The sequence below is a fragment of the Theropithecus gelada genome, chromosome 5, assembly GCF_003255815.1.
Source record: "Theropithecus gelada isolate Dixy chromosome 5, Tgel_1.0, whole genome shotgun sequence".
Classification (NCBI taxonomy): domain Eukaryota; kingdom Metazoa; phylum Chordata; class Mammalia; order Primates; family Cercopithecidae; genus Theropithecus; species Theropithecus gelada.
The window spans coordinates 65471226-65489355 of NC_037672.1; the positions used below are offsets into that span (position 1 = coordinate 65471226).

Sequence of the window (18130 nt, forward strand, 5' to 3'; positions counted from 1 at the left end):
TTTTGAGACAGGGTTTTGCTCTGCTGCCCAGGCTGGAGTGCAGTGGCCCAATCACGGCTCACTGCAGCTTCAATCTCCTGGCTCAAGCAGTCCTCCTGTCTCAGCCTCTTGAGTAGCTGGGACTACAGGCACGCACTACCATGCCCAGCTAATTTTTGTAGAGACAGGGTCTTGCCATGTTGACCAGGCTGGTTTTGAGGCAGACATGGGCTCGAGGGATCCTCCTGCCTCGGCCTTCCAAAGTGCTGGGATTACAGGCATTACTGTACCCAGCCCTTTTCTTGAGGAGCTTTTAAAGTTTCCAATACAGGGCCACACCCCCACATCTATTAAATTAGAATCTCTGAGGCTGGGCTTGGTGGTTCACACCTGTAATCCCAACACTTTGGGAGGTCCAAGGTGGGAGAATCATTTGAGACCAGTCTGGGCAACAAAGCGAGACTCCATCTACAAAAAAATTTTAAAAAATTATCTGGGTGTGGTGGTGTGCACCTGCAGTCCCAGCTACTCTGGAGGCTGAAGTGGGAGGATCTCTTGATCCCAGAAGGTTGAGGCTGTGTTCTTGCCACTGCACTCCAGCCTGGGCAACAAGTAAGATCTCGTCTCAAAAAATAAAGTAAAATAAAATAAATTAGAATTTCTGGAGGTAGGAGTCAGGAATTAGTTTGTTGTTGTTATTGCTGTTTTAAAACTCTCTTCGTAATTCCAATGTATAGCCCAATTTAAGAAGCAGTAGCTTTAAGCCATTTTGATTTAAGGATTCAGAGTTCCAAATATTTGGTTCATCTTCTAAATGGGAATCATCCAAACTTACTTGTTCTAGCTGATGCATCCAAATTTAAAATTGGGGGGAAAGATTCCACCACAACTTTTATGTGATCTCAGAACTCAGACCTCATATCCTAAAGGCTCAGACAGATATTTGAGTGCCATTCTTTTTTTTTTTTTTTTTTTTGAGACGGAGTCTCGCTCTGTTGCCCAGACTAGAGTGCAGTGGTGCAATCTCAGCTCACTGCAACCTCTGCCTCCCAGGTTCAAGTGATTCTCCTGCCTCAGCCTCCCGAGTAGCTGGGACTACAGGCACCCACCACACCCGGCTAATTTTTTGTATCTTTAGTAGAGACAGGGTTTCACTATGTTGGCCAGACTGGTCTCGAACTCCTGAGCTCATAATCTGCCAGTCTTGGCCTCCCAAAGTGCTGGAATTACAGGCGTGAGCCACTGTACCCAGCCTTGAGTGTCACTCTTTAGTGGTTGGGTATAGAGGGTTGGCTTCTGTCTGGAATACATTTGTCTGAAGTAAAGCTGTGCTAGCCCAAGAATGAAACCTCCTTCACTAGGAACAATAGAGCATTCCTTTGTATGAAGCTAGTGTTTAGTGCATAGCCAGTAAGCATACGTAACCCACTGAATAAAAATAGTGGTTATCATTATGGGCTACAGGGGAAAAAAAATGTCCCCTTCCTCATTACAGTAAGGGAGTCTCATTGCATACCTCTCCGGAAACCTAATAATGTGTTACATGAATTTTCCATGGGAAGGAACAACTGGTTAGGAAATAAAATACTATACTTCTATACAGTGACATTCAAGCCTAGAACTCCAAAGAAGCCAAAAACTGCTCTGAGAATGGTCCCAGCAGGATTGAAATACCTCCTCAAAGCATACTGAACAAATTCCCATGATGCCAGGCCTCTTGGAAAAGTTTCTGGGGGTCAGAGGCCACTGCAGCTGCCTCCTTCGTCTCCTCTCAACCACTTGCTCAAGTGGAAAAAATGTTTAGAAGGGTAAGTTACCACAGTTCTCAGTTATACTGATCTCCCCTCTAGGGAAGTCTAATCCCGGATGCAAACTGTACTGCAGTTTGGGATTTGTACTCACGACCCAGGTATCTGCCAGCCCTTTGCCCACATTAAGAACTTCAAAGAGCAGATGACCAGGATGAGTGAAGTAATGATGGGAGAGCAGAGTGGGGCATGGGAGGGTGGTCACAGCTCTTCAGGAGACATGTGGAGGTGAGAGGTAACATTTGAGACATGAGACGCTCCCAACACAGAACCACGGAGTGATACTGCCTGCCACGCTGGCTGCCACTTCAGCTCCTGTGCTTTCCTCCTGTGGCATGTGGTGCAGACACACTGCCTTCCTGCCCCTTCATACAGGAGTTAACCACAGAGCACAGCATCGGGCCTTTTTTTATGTCTTGAAAGTCAGTTATTGGAACTCACCATGGCACAAATATATTTCTCATCCGTCTTCTGTGTCCAGGAGAGGTAGAGGAGGCCACACTTTTATGCACAGAGGTGAGTTCCTTGAGCTTCAAGACCAGTTTTGCAATTGTCTATAAAAAGGTCACTGCACCTTTTCTGTTTGTTCTCACCTCCCACTGCCCACCCACTTGATAGTTATCTTTTGATGTCATAACTTTCCCAGAGGCAGCATATTGTGCTGTCTAAAGAACATTATGTTTTCAAATTGCTCAGCCTGGGTCACATGTGCCTGTATAACCTGACCAGTCCTTGGGACAAAAAAAACACCAGAAGGTGCAAATACACTTGTGTAGAGAGCCCCTTCCTGCAATCTGAGCTTCCTCTCCCGGAGCTCAGCCTTCCACCAATGAGCTTCAACATGGTTCAGCATTAGAACTCTTTCAACTTAAATTCTCCAGATAATATGGCCTTTTTTCCAAAATCCCATTGTGAACTTGGGCCTAGTTGGTACTGCCCTTTAAAGCCATATTTCCTCTTAGCAAAAAGGTTATAATCAGAAGCTTTAAAACCTATTTGTTCTCATTTACAAAAATGAGTCACATCCGTGACATTAAATAGAGCAATCATAAGAGAATGTGGTCAGGTAATTTTCATGAGACTGTACAACAGAAGCTCCTCGTGGAATAAAGATTAATATTTTAGTACAATGAAACATTTTTATATATACTACCTTATTTCATCCTTATAGCAACTCAGTATGGAACTGTTCTCCTCCATTTTAGAAGAAATTTAGTCTTAGAGGGATTGAGTAATACCGTAGTACCATGGCCAGACCACAGCAGAACTGAGACTGGAATCCAGATGATAGAGTGTCTTCCTCATGCTGTTTGCAATCTCATATCTGAGAATTGGCACCTTCGTGCTACACAATCTCGCTTGCAGATTGTCAATTTATAAGAAAAAATATGCTTTTTATGTTCTAGAAAAGTTTCAAACCTTCCTTTCAACTTTATTGCCTTAAAAATAGGGAGTTCTGTTCCATTTGCTTTTAAAGCTTTTAATAAATTGATGCTTTAAACTGCTTTAAAATAGTCAGAAAGAGACATCAGGTGGTTAACCTCAAACTGCTTTAAGAATGTAGATGCTTTTTCAGGAAATAGAGTCAGGCAGGTGAGGGGGTGGAGAGGTGGCAAAACAGTGTGAAGGAAATGAGGAGGTGGTAGTGAAAATATTCCAAAAAATTATTTTCTTTTATAAACTGTAACCGTGAGCTGGAAAAGGCACTGATTTGCACAACCCTTTTTACTAATGGCTAATGGAGTTAATTTTGTATCCTTTCAGAGGACTTAAAAAGTTCATTGGATCATTGACTTGCAAATCCTGGGTGAGTTACAGTCTTGCAATTCAATCTAGAAATATAAGGTCACAGAAATCTGACACGGAGGTAGCAAGTGTGTGAGCCAACCGTCCCATTCCATTGTAATAATGTCATCTCACTAGTTTATAAAAAGAAACTATTCTGTTAACCCTCAGAAATGTGGGAGGGTGAATTCAGGGGAGTGTGGGCCCAAGGGTCGTGGTGAACTTAATTTCGTCACCATTTTTGTTAGGAGGGAGGAAGCAGCCACTAATGCAGCACATAGTTTTATTTCCAGAGGCTGATGCAGAGACTCAAGTCAGCTGGGTATCCAGAGCAGTGTAGTGCATTTCCTTCCCAAAGAAAGTTCAAGGTCAGTGGGGAATCACCTCTTCATTCGAAATGTTTTCTTAGATGAATCAAACATAAGCTTCATTGTTTTTTATTGTTTTGTGGTTTTGTTTGTTTGTTTGAGACAGAGTTTCACTCATGTTGCCCAAACTGGAGTGCAATGGCGTGATCTCAGGTCACTGCAACCTCCACCTCCCAGGTTCAAGCGATTCTCCTGCCTCAGCTTCCTGAGTAGCTGGAATTACAGGGGCACACCACCACTCCTGGCTAATTTTTTGTATTTTTAGTAGAAACAGGGTTTCACCATGTTAGCCAGGCTGGTCTTGAACTCCTGACTTCAGGTGACCCGCCCACCTCGGCCTCCCAAAGTGCTGGGATTACAGGCATGAGCCACCAGGCCTGGCCTTGCCTTTTTTTTTTTTTTTTTTTTTTTTTTTTTTTTTTTTTTATAGCATCGCAGATATTTCTAAAAGGAGGAGGCAGTGGAATAGAAAGCACTAGTTCATGATTTCACTGTTTGAGGGGCCAGAAGTCCCCAAGACTTACATCCTCAAAGACCTAGACTCTCATTTTGGCCACTAGCATGTGGCCTTGGACGAGCCCTTACCTATTCCTCATTTCTACCTCCAGGCAGAGACCCATGGGCTGAAAGTCGTAAGACCTAGATTCTCACTCTAGCCACCTCTACATGGGCAAGTCATAGAGCCTGGCATACACATATTTTAGGCAGATGCTTATTGTTTTTTACTTTTTCAATGCTGCTTTCTCGTCAAGCTCTCTTTTCCCAGTAAAATATGATCTACCACTACTACTACTACACACGTGTATTCAGTCAAATAAAAGATAAACGTTTCCTTCCAACACATCAACTCATAGAATAAATTGATGGGAAGGGGAAAGACTACATCAAACTTGCAGAGGTGATGGAAAGGTTTGGGAGTAAGAGTCCACTTTGAAATGGGGCTCAATTTTCCCCACCTTCTGCTCTCTCTGATGCCCAGAAAGATAATTTCCCCATCAAAGTCTTCCCATTAAACTAGGACTGCCCCATTTCATAAGGTGGAACTTAATCTCTAGAACATATCTCTAGTCAAAGAGATAATTTACTTAACAAATATGCAATTTGTTTTCAGTAGATTCATAATTTGATAACTGTACTAAATACCATACCCACATAGTTCTCATTTAATCCTCACAACAATTTTGTGAGGCAAAAATCAGACAGATTAAATTACGTGCCCAAGGTCACAAAGCTGGTATCTATGCCATGAGACTTCAAACCCAGGCCATCTCAAATCTGGTAGTGCTGGACACCACTATCTCATATACCCTCTCTGACTTTTGCCTGGCTTGCACAGCCTTATAAAAAAGTATGAAATATTTAAAATGAAATATACTCAAGTTTTTCTTTGCCAACTACAAGTAAAAACACAAAAAATACATTTATAACAAATTCAGAAGTAGGATAGTATTTGGCAAAAATAGCACCTCCAGCTTTCTTTTGATTAATGAAAGATAAATAAGTAAATAAATAAATAAATAAAATAGCACCTTAATGCAGAAGGCTGGAAGGTTAGATTTGCCAAGGAAATTGGGGAAAAGATCAGAATTGGGATTAAGGATTCATTTATTCTAAGGCCATTCTGATAATCCAATTCAGGATAGGAGTCTGCGTCTAAACTCAGGGTAAAAATATGTGTTTAGATGAATACACAGCAATTAACCCCAACCATCTGTTCTGGAGGTCAAATATAGCCTCCTTTTTTTTTAATTCAAGTTTTAGGTTATCTACAAACAGCAGTGAGCATTCCTTATACTAAACGCACCTTCCATTACTCTCAGGGATGATAAATCTGAAGACCCTTTCCTTTGTCAGTTTCTATTTAAAGGTTACCCCATTCCTGGACAACTATTTTACACATATCTGCCAGATAAAGTCTCTGTTGATTTCAGGGAGGATTTGGAGTATGACTCTCATTTGTGTCCATGTCTGCTTTCCTAATTAACATCCTTTGCACTGTCCTTGCATTCCACAAGGGTTTTCCTGCAACTGGGAGCTGTTTGTTTTCCTTTGGGAATGTTTTTTCTCTGACCCACTTATTATTTTATCATTTCTTCTCCATTTATCCACTACTAGCTGTTAACCTTCACTCTTCATGTATCAAGCAGCAGACACATGCTCTGTTCTTGCAGCATCCACACCGCCCCCTTCACGCCCTCTTCCCAGAGAGGGCTAAACTCTGCCTTCTTTATGGGTCAGCAGATCTTTGAAAGTCTTTGACCCACAACTTACTTGAGGCTTTGCATTTCTCTTGTCACTGTAGCCTTTTAAGAAGGTGTTTCTACTTTTGATTGTTTTTGGTCACTGGGTAAGACAATCCCAAAACTTATATAAACACTACTACTCTGCTCTGTGTTCTTGACATTTTTATGATGGATGTGAAAGCCTGACATGAGGTGCTGCCCTCGCCCACCCAAAATAACTTTAAGAGAAAAAGAGGCAGGTACAAGGCTGCCAAAATATACATTCTGACTACACAAATGATTTATCTATGAAACAGACCCTCCTTTCTATTATGTTTCCAGGAAGTCACCCCAATCTTTTTTAAAAGTATGGAGGTCACACAGAAAAAAAGAAAGCTAATAAATGAAATGTCCTTAGTCACTCTGTCATGAATAAATCAAAGGAAACACAATCTCAGGACGATGACGTGTGCCAGGGTATAAAGGTAAGACTTCTCAGGAAAGTGACGGCACCACGCAATACAAAGCCAGATTAATCCAGAGGAAAGAGGCTTCCGCCCGGATCTCTGCAACGTAGGGGAGAAATGTCCATCCGTGTCTCCTGAGGCTTGTTGATAATCCCCATCTATAAGCATGTGTCAGGTGTAAAGGCATCCTCCTTTTCCTTTTAAAGTTCAACTATAAAAATCAACACATAATAGATGAGATAAGACATATTCAAAAGGCATCTTACGGACAAAATGTTTCCCACACCAGAAACAGAAAGTGCAAGAACTGCTCAGTAACCTTATCGATTGCATTAGCATACCTAAAGAAAGAATGTGTCAATCAGGAAGGGGATTTGGTGTTGATGAGAATGAAAACGGAGAGGAGAAAGTTGGCAGCATGATTCCCTGGGGACCAGAGGGGAAAGGGCCCTTGCTCCTGGATGTAAATCTCCGGTGGCCTGGCAGCCAAGCCCCTAATAGGAAGATGGACCATCTGGCCATCAGAGTGGATCCCAGCACATACTGGTGCCTACAGAACCATTCTCTTCATGGGGAGCTGGAGAGCACTATGCAAACTCCTGACCATAATTAGACTTCTCATTTAGTTTTCTTGTAGGGTTAAAGTACTGTATACTGGTTTTTGGTCCATATGGCATACTTTTCCACTTATAGTTGTCTTTTCAAAATGAGTCAATGTAGTAGCATTCTGGTTCATATCCTTCAGTTTCTTGTGAATTTGGATACTGTGAATTAATACTCCTAAATTCCACAAGCTCTGGGACAGTCGTGACCAGTTCTAGACCTGTAAGTCTGGGTAGTAGCCCTTAAATGGTTGTAAACTCACCAAGAGAATGAAAGGGGGGCCTCCAGATAACCAGGGAGTCAGCATATATGGTATTATGACAATACTTCTCCATATTACCACGTGTCTCTCTCTAGCCTAATCCAGAATAATAATAATCAAATATTGCATATCTACTATGTACTTACACTTAATTCACTAATGCCCTTTCAAGGCAGGAATGATTATTTCCATTTCACAAATGAGGAAACTGAGGCTTAGAGAGCCCAAAGTCACACAATTTGCAAGTAACTAAACCAGATTTTAACCCCATGACTATCTGTTTCCAAAGGTTCTACTAGAAGAAGTAATTCAAATCTTATATCACCATCTATTAGAAGGCCTACCAGAAGCCACCATGATTATTCTTCATAGCAGGAAACAGAGCAGCCCTTTCCAGAGGCCAATCTATCACCACAGTTATGTTGAAACACATCAGGAGTGTGGATGCTGCCATTAGTACTCAACAGATCAATGCCCAGTGTTCCCAAACTGGGCTCCTGGGTTCCAATGCCAAGGTGAGTTCAAAACCTTCAGCACTCTCTGGAAACAAAGAATGGCCCCGTGGTTCTGAACCTGTCTACCCATCTGTTTGACACATCACCCCATGTTTGAGATGACTGCTTAATTTACTCAAATCTGGATCCACAAGGAATGAGCCTATGCCTAGAGTTGGCCAATAATAATAGAAATAATAGCAGCAACATCTCTTTTTACCTCAGAGTATTTCATCTAATCTTTCCAATCACTTTGTAAAGTATGTTGGATTGCCCAAATATGATTGCCAAAAATTGAATATATTCAAAATGTACAATGTGATGATTTGATATTTGTATACACTGTATCATGATTACCACAATCAAAAATCAAATTAATCAACACACAATTACCTGTGTGGGTGTGTGTGTGTGTAGTGAGGACACTTAAGATCTATTCTCATAGCAAATTTTAAGTAAGCAATACAGTATTACTAACTATAGTCACCATGTTTTACCTTAAGTCCCAGAACTTATTCATCTTATAACTAAAAGTGTGTACCCCTTGACCAAATCTCCCCATGCCCCAGTCCCTGGCAAACGCCATTCTACTCTCTGCTTCTGAGTTTGACTTTTTTATATACCATGTATAAGTGAGATGAAACAGTTTTTATGGTTCTGTGCCTGGCTTATTTCACTTAACAAAATGTCCTCCAGGTTCATCCACATTGTTGCAAATGGCAAGATTTCCTTCTTTTTGTATGGCTGGATAATATTCCTATTGTGTGTGTGTGTGTGTGTGTGTACATAAACATATACACACCACATTTTCTTTATATATTTGTCCTTCCGTGGATACTTAGATTGTTGCCATATTTTGGCATAAACACATATCTTTAAATCCTCATTTAAAAAACAAACAAACAAACAAACATAAATAAATAAATAAATCCTCATTTAAAGATAAGGATATTGAATTTTCAGTAAGGTTAAGTAATTTGGCCAAGCTCACACAGCTAGCAGGTGACAGCCCTGGAATTTGAACCTGGGTCTGTCTGAATCCCATGCCTATGCTTTGAGCCACTCTGTATCACTGACCACCAGAGAAGCAACTGTTGTTGATGGCCCTGAAGACAGACCGGACACAGCCCAGCACACTAAGGAGAGTCACTAGAGCCTGGAGACACAGTGGGACTGCAGTCATGACTGTGTTTTCTGTGGCTGGGAGGAGGTGCTATTCCCCTGAGCATGGGCTCACTTAGGAAACATTTGAGAAATGAATTAATGCGGATCTTTAAGAGACCATCTGTGGCATGATGAAAGATCAGCTTATTTTCTACAACCTGAAAATGGTGGGGCTTCGTTGATGACTCCTAAAGTCTCAGCCAACTGGAACATTCTCAAATACTGTAACATTAGCTGCTATGTGAGGCAGCTGAAATCTAAGGAAGAAATATTCAAATATGCAAAATATTTAGGCCTAACACTTAGCAGGTCAAGATAATGACGCTCAAGTGGCTTGAAATAGAATCAGGCAATCTAGATTCTATTCTGGCTTTTCAACTTATCAGCTTGGCTACCTCCAGTAACCTATTTAACCTCTTGCTTGTAAAATGGGGGTAGTGATTAGCTATCTCATGGGGTTCATGTGCAGATTAAATGAGCTAAGATATGTAAAGTATCTCAGGCAGTGCTTACTAATAGAGATCAAAAAAATAATTCAATTCCCTTCCCCTTTCCATAAATAATTTCCTTCACCAAGAGTTGGTTCCTGGGAATACAAAGCTTCTGACGCTAAGGCATTAAAATCAAACACAACCCAACACTTTCCCAACAGAGGAACCACTATTGAGACCAGAAAACAAAACATCAAAAGAGGGAATTTGCCTGTTTTGAAGAACCCTCTGGTGTAGCTGTGGTTCCCAAAATACCACTGAAAGTTCCAAGCCAATTGCTTTCTCTAGTCCCACCAGACAAAAAGCTTATTGGAGCTCTGACCACATCTGGGATCAGTGTCACTTTTTATCAGGCTCCAAAATTTAGGAAGTACAGTGAGGTCTATCCCCGACAAACCAATACTTACTGGGAAATGAGTGTTTCAAAGGAGAGCAGTGTCTGAAATGTCTTCACCCCACTTCCTCCCCACATCCCACAAGATAGGAAAGAAAAAAAAAGAAAAAAAAAAGGCAGGATCCACACATGGAGGTTTAAAGCCAAGCTACCAACCCCGAGCTCTTTCCCCGGAGGTGGGGCAGGGCAGGGAAAGAGGTGGGGTGAGGTGGTAGGAGGGACAGGGTGGAGGTCTGCCACCTACCTGCGCACTCCCAGCCTGAGGGTCTTGTAGGATCCTTTCACCAGGGAAACTGCCTCCTTTCTGGAGCTGCTCAGAGTCACCTCATTGATGTGCACGACCTCATCCCCAGCCTGCAGTTTGGAGCTCAGGGTGTCTGCTTTGCCCCCTTCTTCAACCTGCTTGGAGGGAGAGATGCGACAGCCACCAGTGAGCTTCCCCCTGGCCTGCGGTCTGTCGGGTTATCCCAAGCCCAGCTTGGACTCCTGCAGAGCCCAACAGACCAGCTAGGGCCATACTCCAGCAAGTGCAGCCCCAGGGAAAGTTGTGAGAAGGCAGGGACTGGCTCTGGTGTCCACACCCTCAAGCACCAGCACCGCGCCTGCCCAGGGAGGGCGCTCATAAACATCAGCTGAATGAATGAAGGAACTCAGTTTCCACCCAAAGGCCATTATCCCACCGTGCTCAGGTTATCACCCCAGCCTTTACCTTACAGCTTCAAAAAGTCCTTTAGACTTTTTTATTCCTTTAGAACAACAGTCCCCAAACTTTTTGGCACCAGGGACCAGTTTTGTGGAAGACAGTTTTTCCAAGGATGGGGTGTAGGGGGATGGTTTCAGCATGGTTCAAGCACATTACATTTATCGTGTGCTTTATTTCTATTATTTTTTCATTACAATATATAATGAAATAATTATACAACTCAGCATAACATAGAATCAGTGGGAGCCCTGAGCTTGTTTCCTGCAACTAGATGGTCCCACTGGGGGTGATGGGAGACAGTGACAGATCATCAGGCATTAGATTCTCATAAGGAGTGTGCTGTCTAGATCCCTGGCATGTGAAGTTCACAATAGGTTTCGGGCTGGTATGAGAATCTAATGCTGCTACTGATCTTATAGGAGGCAGAGCTCAGGTGGTTATGCAGGCGATGGGGAGCAGCTGTAAATACAGATGAAGCTTCACTTACTCGTCCACTCCTACTGTGCAACCTGGTTCCTAACAGACCACAGTAATGGTCCCTGGATTGGGGGTTGGGGACCCCTGCATTAGAAGTTGAGTTCCTCTGGCCGGGCGCGGTGGCTCACGCCTTTAATCCCAGCGCTTTGGGAGGCCCAGGCGGGTGAATCATTAGGTCAAGAGATGGAGACCATCCTGGCTAACACGGTGAAACCCCATCTCTACTGAAAATACAACAAAATTAGCCGGGCGTGGTGACGGGCGCAGTGACGGGCGCCTGTAGTCCCAGCTACTCGGGAGGCTGAGGCAGGAGAATGGCGTAAACCCGGGAGGCGGAGCTTACAGTGAGCCGAGATCACGCCACTGCACTTCAGCCTGGGTGACAGAGCGAGACTCCGTCTCAAAAAAAGAAACCAGGAGGTGGAGGTTGCAGTGGGCCCAGATTGCATCACTGCACTCCACTCCAGTTCAGCCTAGGCGACAGAGCGAGACTCCGTCTCAAAAAACAAAACAAAACAAAAATACCCCGCACTATTATTCAGTCAACAAAGTTATTCAACACCTGCTTTACACCAGAAGTTTTTCCAAGTGCTTGGGCTATAAAACTGGACAAAATAGACAAAAGCCTTTTGCTCTTCTGATGCTTAGGTTAATGGGCAGAGGAGGGGAAGCAAACAATAAACATAATAAACAAGTTAGTAATGTAGTATGTTAGAAATTAATCATATGCTTTGGAAACAGACGAAAATAAGGCTCGATCTGGGTCACATGCCAATGGATACTTATAGACGTCAATAACAATGAAAGGGAAGTAAAGAGGAAAGCAAAAACAAAAACTCAGTAAACAAAACCTCACCCATATTTTCCCTTTTTTTAGTAATTACTCTCCAGAATTGCCCACATGTTCAAAAACCTTCAATAGGTCTCAAGATACATAAAATAGACCAAACAATTATATATATACATATATTACATATATAAATTATACAGATATATCTGCATACATATATAGATATATATGCATAGATATCGACATACATATATGTATATGTATATAGCAAACATAATGAGGAATGTATATGTATATAGACATATCTATATACATATATAATTGCTTGGTATATCTATATATGTATATTATATAATTGATATATCTATATACATATATAGATATTTTGGGAGACAGACTCTTGCTCTGGTGCACAGGCTAGAGTGCAGTGGCACAATCTCAGCTCACTGCAACCTCAGCCTCCTGGGTTCAAGCAATTCTCCCATCTCAGCCTTTTGAGTCGCTGGGACTATAGGCGTGTGCCAACGGGCCTGGCTAATTTTTGTATTTTTCTAGAGATGGGCTTTTGCTGTGTTGCCTGGGCTGGTCTTGAACTCCTGGGCTCAAGCGATCCTCCCACCTTGGCCTCCCAAAGTGCTGAGATTACAGGCATGAGCCACTGTATATATATTATTTTAATATATATAAAATAGCTTTTATTTTATAAATAACAATTAAAAATTTTAAAGCCTAGATTTATTTTAAGTATTAAAAATATACGCTAAATCAATATGCACTAATTATTTTTTAATAACATTTATTAAGTTATACTTAAATTATTAAATATTAATTCATTATAAAGGATGAAGATAATGTAGAAAGTATGTAAAGGGAAAAGGGAAAGTCTTACCACTGCTTCCTCCATGTTACTCTCTAAAGGTAACCACTGTTTACTGTTTGGTTTATGAATTTCATATATATTTTTTTCTTTTTGGAAAAATAATATCACACTATCCATCTCTCTTCAAATGTCTTAACAGAGGCACTAAAGTGAAGTGGTTAAGAGTCTGAGGATTCAAATAGTAAACCAAATAAGAAGAAGTTATTTTCTCTAAGCCTCAGACTCATCATCTACGAAGTTGGATTAATAATATTACCCATCTCATAGAACTGCAGTGAGGATTAATGAGGTAAACCACAGGAATTGATAAACACACTTTCTGGTTTCTCATAAGATTTCAAAAATGCTGGCTAGTATTTCCATAAATCATGAAGATATTTCCATTCATAAAATATTCTACTAGAACATCTTGGTTATTTGTTGTCTAATATTCTGCAGTGTAAATGTAACATGGTGTATGTAACCATCTTGTATTGATGGTGATTCCCTCCTGCCTTTCTACCCATTTCATCCTCTTAAACTTCCTGACAACCTTCTGCAAATTCATCATTTTCCATACACACTGAGTACACTCTCTCCTCAAGGCCTTTACATCAGCTGCTCAGGCTTTCTTTCTACCTGGATTTCTCCCAAGAAAAGGTAGTTGCACTCTTGAACCACCTATAGAAACTACAAAATACTATAATGGTCAAGAGCATGTGCTCTGAAGCCAGATTACATGACTCTGTCAGTTACTAGACATGTGACTTTGAGCAAGTGCTGTGCCTCAGTTTCCTCTTCTGTAAAATTATAGTATTTATCACGTGGAATATTGTGAGGATTAAATGAGTTCATGCAAATAAAATGTTTAAACAGTGCTGGCACATAATGCTTATTATTAAATGAGTTCATGCAAATAAAATGCTTAAACAGTGCTGGCACATAATGCTTGTTCAATAGAGGTTAGCTACAATTACTACCCATCCTTTGAGGCCAAGTTCTTTCCCCATCAATACCCACCAGACTCCTTCACCCTTGAAATCTGTCGTTTAAGAAGTAATTCTTCTTTGTCCCATTTTTGAATAATCAAACGGACAAAATAATACATAAATGTAAAGTGACATCTAATAGTTTATTATTTTTATACTGCTTGAACATGCTGCTGTGGTTACACACCCTGACTTTCAGCAAAGCTATTTATGTCTATGTCTGTTCCTCACCCACAGTCCCACCCATCCCCACCTTGGACTGTGAAGTCTTTGAAAAGACTTCATAAGAAATCATGACTCCATCCTTACCTACCCCAGAATGCCTCTCCAGAGCTTTGCACACAGGACCTACCCAGAAAATATTGGTTCATTCATTGAATAAATATTTATGGACAGCCTCTACTGTGTTTAGATACGGTGCTAAAAGCTGGGAGTACAGTGATGAACACTGTAGACACAGTCTTGCTCACGTTGCAGTTTGTGGAACTGCATCCCCTCAGTATTATTTGCCAACAATTTCAATGAAATGAGACCTAGGGAACAATCGATTTCTTATATTAAAAAAGGAAGTCAAGAAAGCTCATTTGTATAGTGTATATCATGTCCTCATGACTGATTTGATGTGAAAGCAAACATTATGAGGAAGACTGTCATAAAGAGATTCATTGTTGTTCACTGTTCTTATAAACTATTTCTATAACCTTTTGTATTTACAGAGTTCCTTACAATCTCTTCATTTTGCACTGAACTGTTAGAATTAGCCAGATGTGGTGGCACATGCCTGTGGTCTCAGCTACTCAGAAGGCTGAGGTAGGAGGATCGCTTGGGCCCAGAAGGTTGAGGTTGCAGTGAGCCAAGACTGCGCCTCTGCACTCCAACCTGGGCAACAGAGGGAGACCCCGTCTCGAAAAAAAATTCATCCTAGCCCCCAAGTGACTCTCTCCCTGCTGCCCAAGCTGGAGTGCAGTGGTGCGATCTCAGCTCACTGTAGCCTCAAACTCCTGGACCCAAGCAATCCTCCCACCTCAGCTTCCTGAGTAGCTGGGACCACAGGCATGTGCCACTATGCCTGGGGAAATTTTTTTATTTTTTGTGGAGACAGGTCTCACTATGTTGCCCAGGCTGGTCTTGAACTCCTGGGCTCAAGCAAACCTCCCGCTTCAGCCTCCCAAAGTTCTGGGATTACAGATGAGAGCCACCGCACCGGGCCATGGGATGATGTTTTTCAAATGGCACTTATTTGTCAAACATTTGATGGGCCTCTACTTCATGTTGTGATTCTCACATCTCTCCATACTGTCTCTCAGAGATTCATGTTGTCTTGGGGTTTTAATTATTACCAAAGAAGATTTTTAGAACTTTTCTTTAACAGTGATCTTTTGTAGAAGGTCCATTCCATATTTCCAGTTTCCTGTTTCCTTTTCCTCCTTTTTTCCTCCAAATACTCTTCCATTATGAAATGTCTCCTTATCAACCCAGGCAGAATCTATTTCACCCTCTCCTCTTAATGGTTTCTTCTTGAGACAAGCCTCAGTCACTACCTTTGTCATAGGTATTTCTGACCATGCCCTATCTGCTCTTCTAGGTCCTAAACTCTTTGAGGTCAGAAACTTGGTGAATACATTCATTCTTTCATTCATCTTACAAATATTTTTAAAGCATCTATCATTGGCAGGCATAGTTCTAGGGCTGGGAAAATGTCAACAAAGGAAACACTGTATTCTCTCCTTTCCTAGAGCTTACATTCTAGTATATTTTTAATATATTTCATATCATTGTGCTTAAAAACCATGCATATTCACTGGGACATTTCAGAGAGCCTATACTGATAAAATCTTAAAACACACACACACACAAATCAGGCTGGATTCTTTCTGTGCTTAAATTGATCCATTTAAACAACACTCCCTTGGAGGTCAGGCAATTTCCAGCAAGTCAAAGGAGCCCTGGGAAGTTTGCCTGGTGCTGGGATTCCTCCAGAGGAACCACTCCTAAAGGTGAAGTCCCAGTAGGTCCAAGGAAAGCCTTGAATTGAGCCAGCTGAAGGCCAAGTGTAGACTCTTAGTCTAACTCATTTCAGTTAACTGGATTAAAGGATGCTGCATCAGCCTGTGGATTCCTTAGGACCCTCACATTCCCCTCCTCTCCCTTTGTTGCTGCTGGCCCTTTCCCGACCTTTCTATTTGGTAGCATCAGTGTCAGTGGGTGTGATATTTGTTGGCCACTCCTACAATAAACTTGGTTGCCAAGAAAGTTGAAGCCATTGCCGGGCGCAGTGGCTCACACCTGTAATCCCAGCACTTTGGGAGGCCAAGGCAGGCAGATCACAAGGTCAGGAGTTCGAGACCAGCCTGACCAACACGGCAAAACCCTGTCTCTACTAAAATTACAAAAATTAGGCAGGCATGGTGGCGCGCGCCTGTAATCCCAGCTACTCAGGAGGCTGAGGTAGGAGAATCATTTGAACCCAAGAGGCACAGGTTGCAGTGAGCCGAGATCACACCACTGCACTCCAGCCCGGGCAACAGAGCGAGATGCCGTCTCACAAAAAAAAAGGAAAGAAAAGAAAGTTGAAGCCATTGACTAGAACAAGGCTGTGAATTACCTTAATCTACGGTGTTCTCTCCATTTATTATCACAAATGATAAATTAAGATATTGACGTGCGTTTGTTGATGCACTGGTAACAACACATTTGATTTCAATGTACTGAGGCTAACTAAATGCATACATCTTAAGTTTATATCAATTAGCCACACAATTTATCTTAAAACCATTATTATGACTAAAAAAACAACTTTGTTTACAAAAAGTTTAACAATAATTTTTTGAACTATTCATCAAAGAGATTTATACTCTTCTAACTCCAAGCCCTGCTGATAATGCCTGTCAACAAGATTCAGTGGAAAATGAAGCTTATTATTTTAAACTTTTGGACCAATTACTTCAGCAGCTAAAAAGGTTACTGGCACTGTTTGTCCAAGTTCACCTGCATGGAACTTACTTATTCCAAGAATGTGACTGTCAACAGGTTAAATGACTTCAGATAACACACCGTGTGCAACAGGGTGGGAAATCCCTAAGCTAACAAGCTAAGGAGAGGGTGTATATCCATACACTGGAGCCCGGAACCTAAGCACGCTTTTTCCCTTCTCAGATCCTAAATGTACCCACACCTATAGGAGAAGTTGATTTTGCTTTGATGACCCAGTGTTCCTTTTCTGACATGTGAGGGGTTGATTTTTTAATTGTTTACAGCCTTTTATGTTGCTGTACTATTTAGCACCTAACATAGTGCCTGCACGTAATGAGTGATCAGTAAACATTTATTGAACAAATCCTGGGGAAACTGACTTTGAAGAACAGCACGGTGATATACACTGTGACGAGAGTACATTCAAAAATACAGGTGTAGGCACAAAGGGAGAGTGTTGGATGCCTATGTCACAGCTTGATGTGGTGCTTGGAGGCACAGAAAGCCAGGCCCATCTTTTTTCCTCATGCTTAACCCCTCTAACCCAATGTAAATGAGAAAGGGTGGAGCTGCCGTTTTGGGGATTGGTCCTGTTTTGTGCTTCTCCAGGGTTTGTGCCCTCCCTGTGACCCTTCTCGTCACACTCAAAAGAGAAACCACAGTCCTCCCTCTGTACCAAAGGCCCTGCTGGATTTGACCTCCCTGCTGCTCCACTTCTTAGTGCTCCCCACTGGATCACTCAATACCAGCCCCTGGCCTTCCAGCGGCACAGGGAGCATGGCAGGCACAGTCCTCCTTCAGGGGCCTTGGACTTGCTGTTCCTTCAACCTGGAATGCTTTTCCTCCAAGGAACCATTTGACTTTTTCCCTTAACTCCTCCAGGTCTTTAAACAAATTTGGCTTCCAGAGGGGGCCTTTCCTAGCTACCCCTTTAAAATTTCAGCCTCCCCTAATACTACTTATCTTCCTTCCCATTGTTATTTTCTCATTAACACTTAATTCATGACGTGGTGTGTGTGTGTGTGTGTGTGTGTGTGTGTGTGTGTGTGTGTGTTTTGAGACAGGGCCTCGCACTGTCACCCAGGGTGGAGTGCAGTGATAGGATCTTGGGTCACTGCAACCTCTGCCTCCCGGGTTCAAACGATTCTCCTGCCTCAGTGTCTCGAGTAGCTGGGACTACAGTCAAGTAGCTGGGACTACAGGCGCACGCTACCACACCCAGCTAATTTTTGTATCTTTAGTAAACACAAGGTTTCACCATGTTGGCCAGGCTGGTCTCGAACTTCTGACCTCAAGTGATCC

General features: G+C 42.0%; 1 protein-coding gene across 1 annotated transcript in view; it reads right to left on the reverse strand.

The window, feature by feature from the left end:
- The window catches only part of SHROOM3 (shroom family member 3), a 355466-nt gene that overhangs the window by 223086 nt on the left and 114250 nt on the right, over positions 1 to 18130 (reverse strand). Inside the window, exon 2 of the mRNA XM_025385978.1 lies at positions 10282 to 10436. Within this exon, the coding sequence (XP_025241763.1) occupies positions 10282 to 10436 (155 nt within the window). The remainder of the gene's footprint in view (positions 1 to 10281; positions 10437 to 18130) is intronic.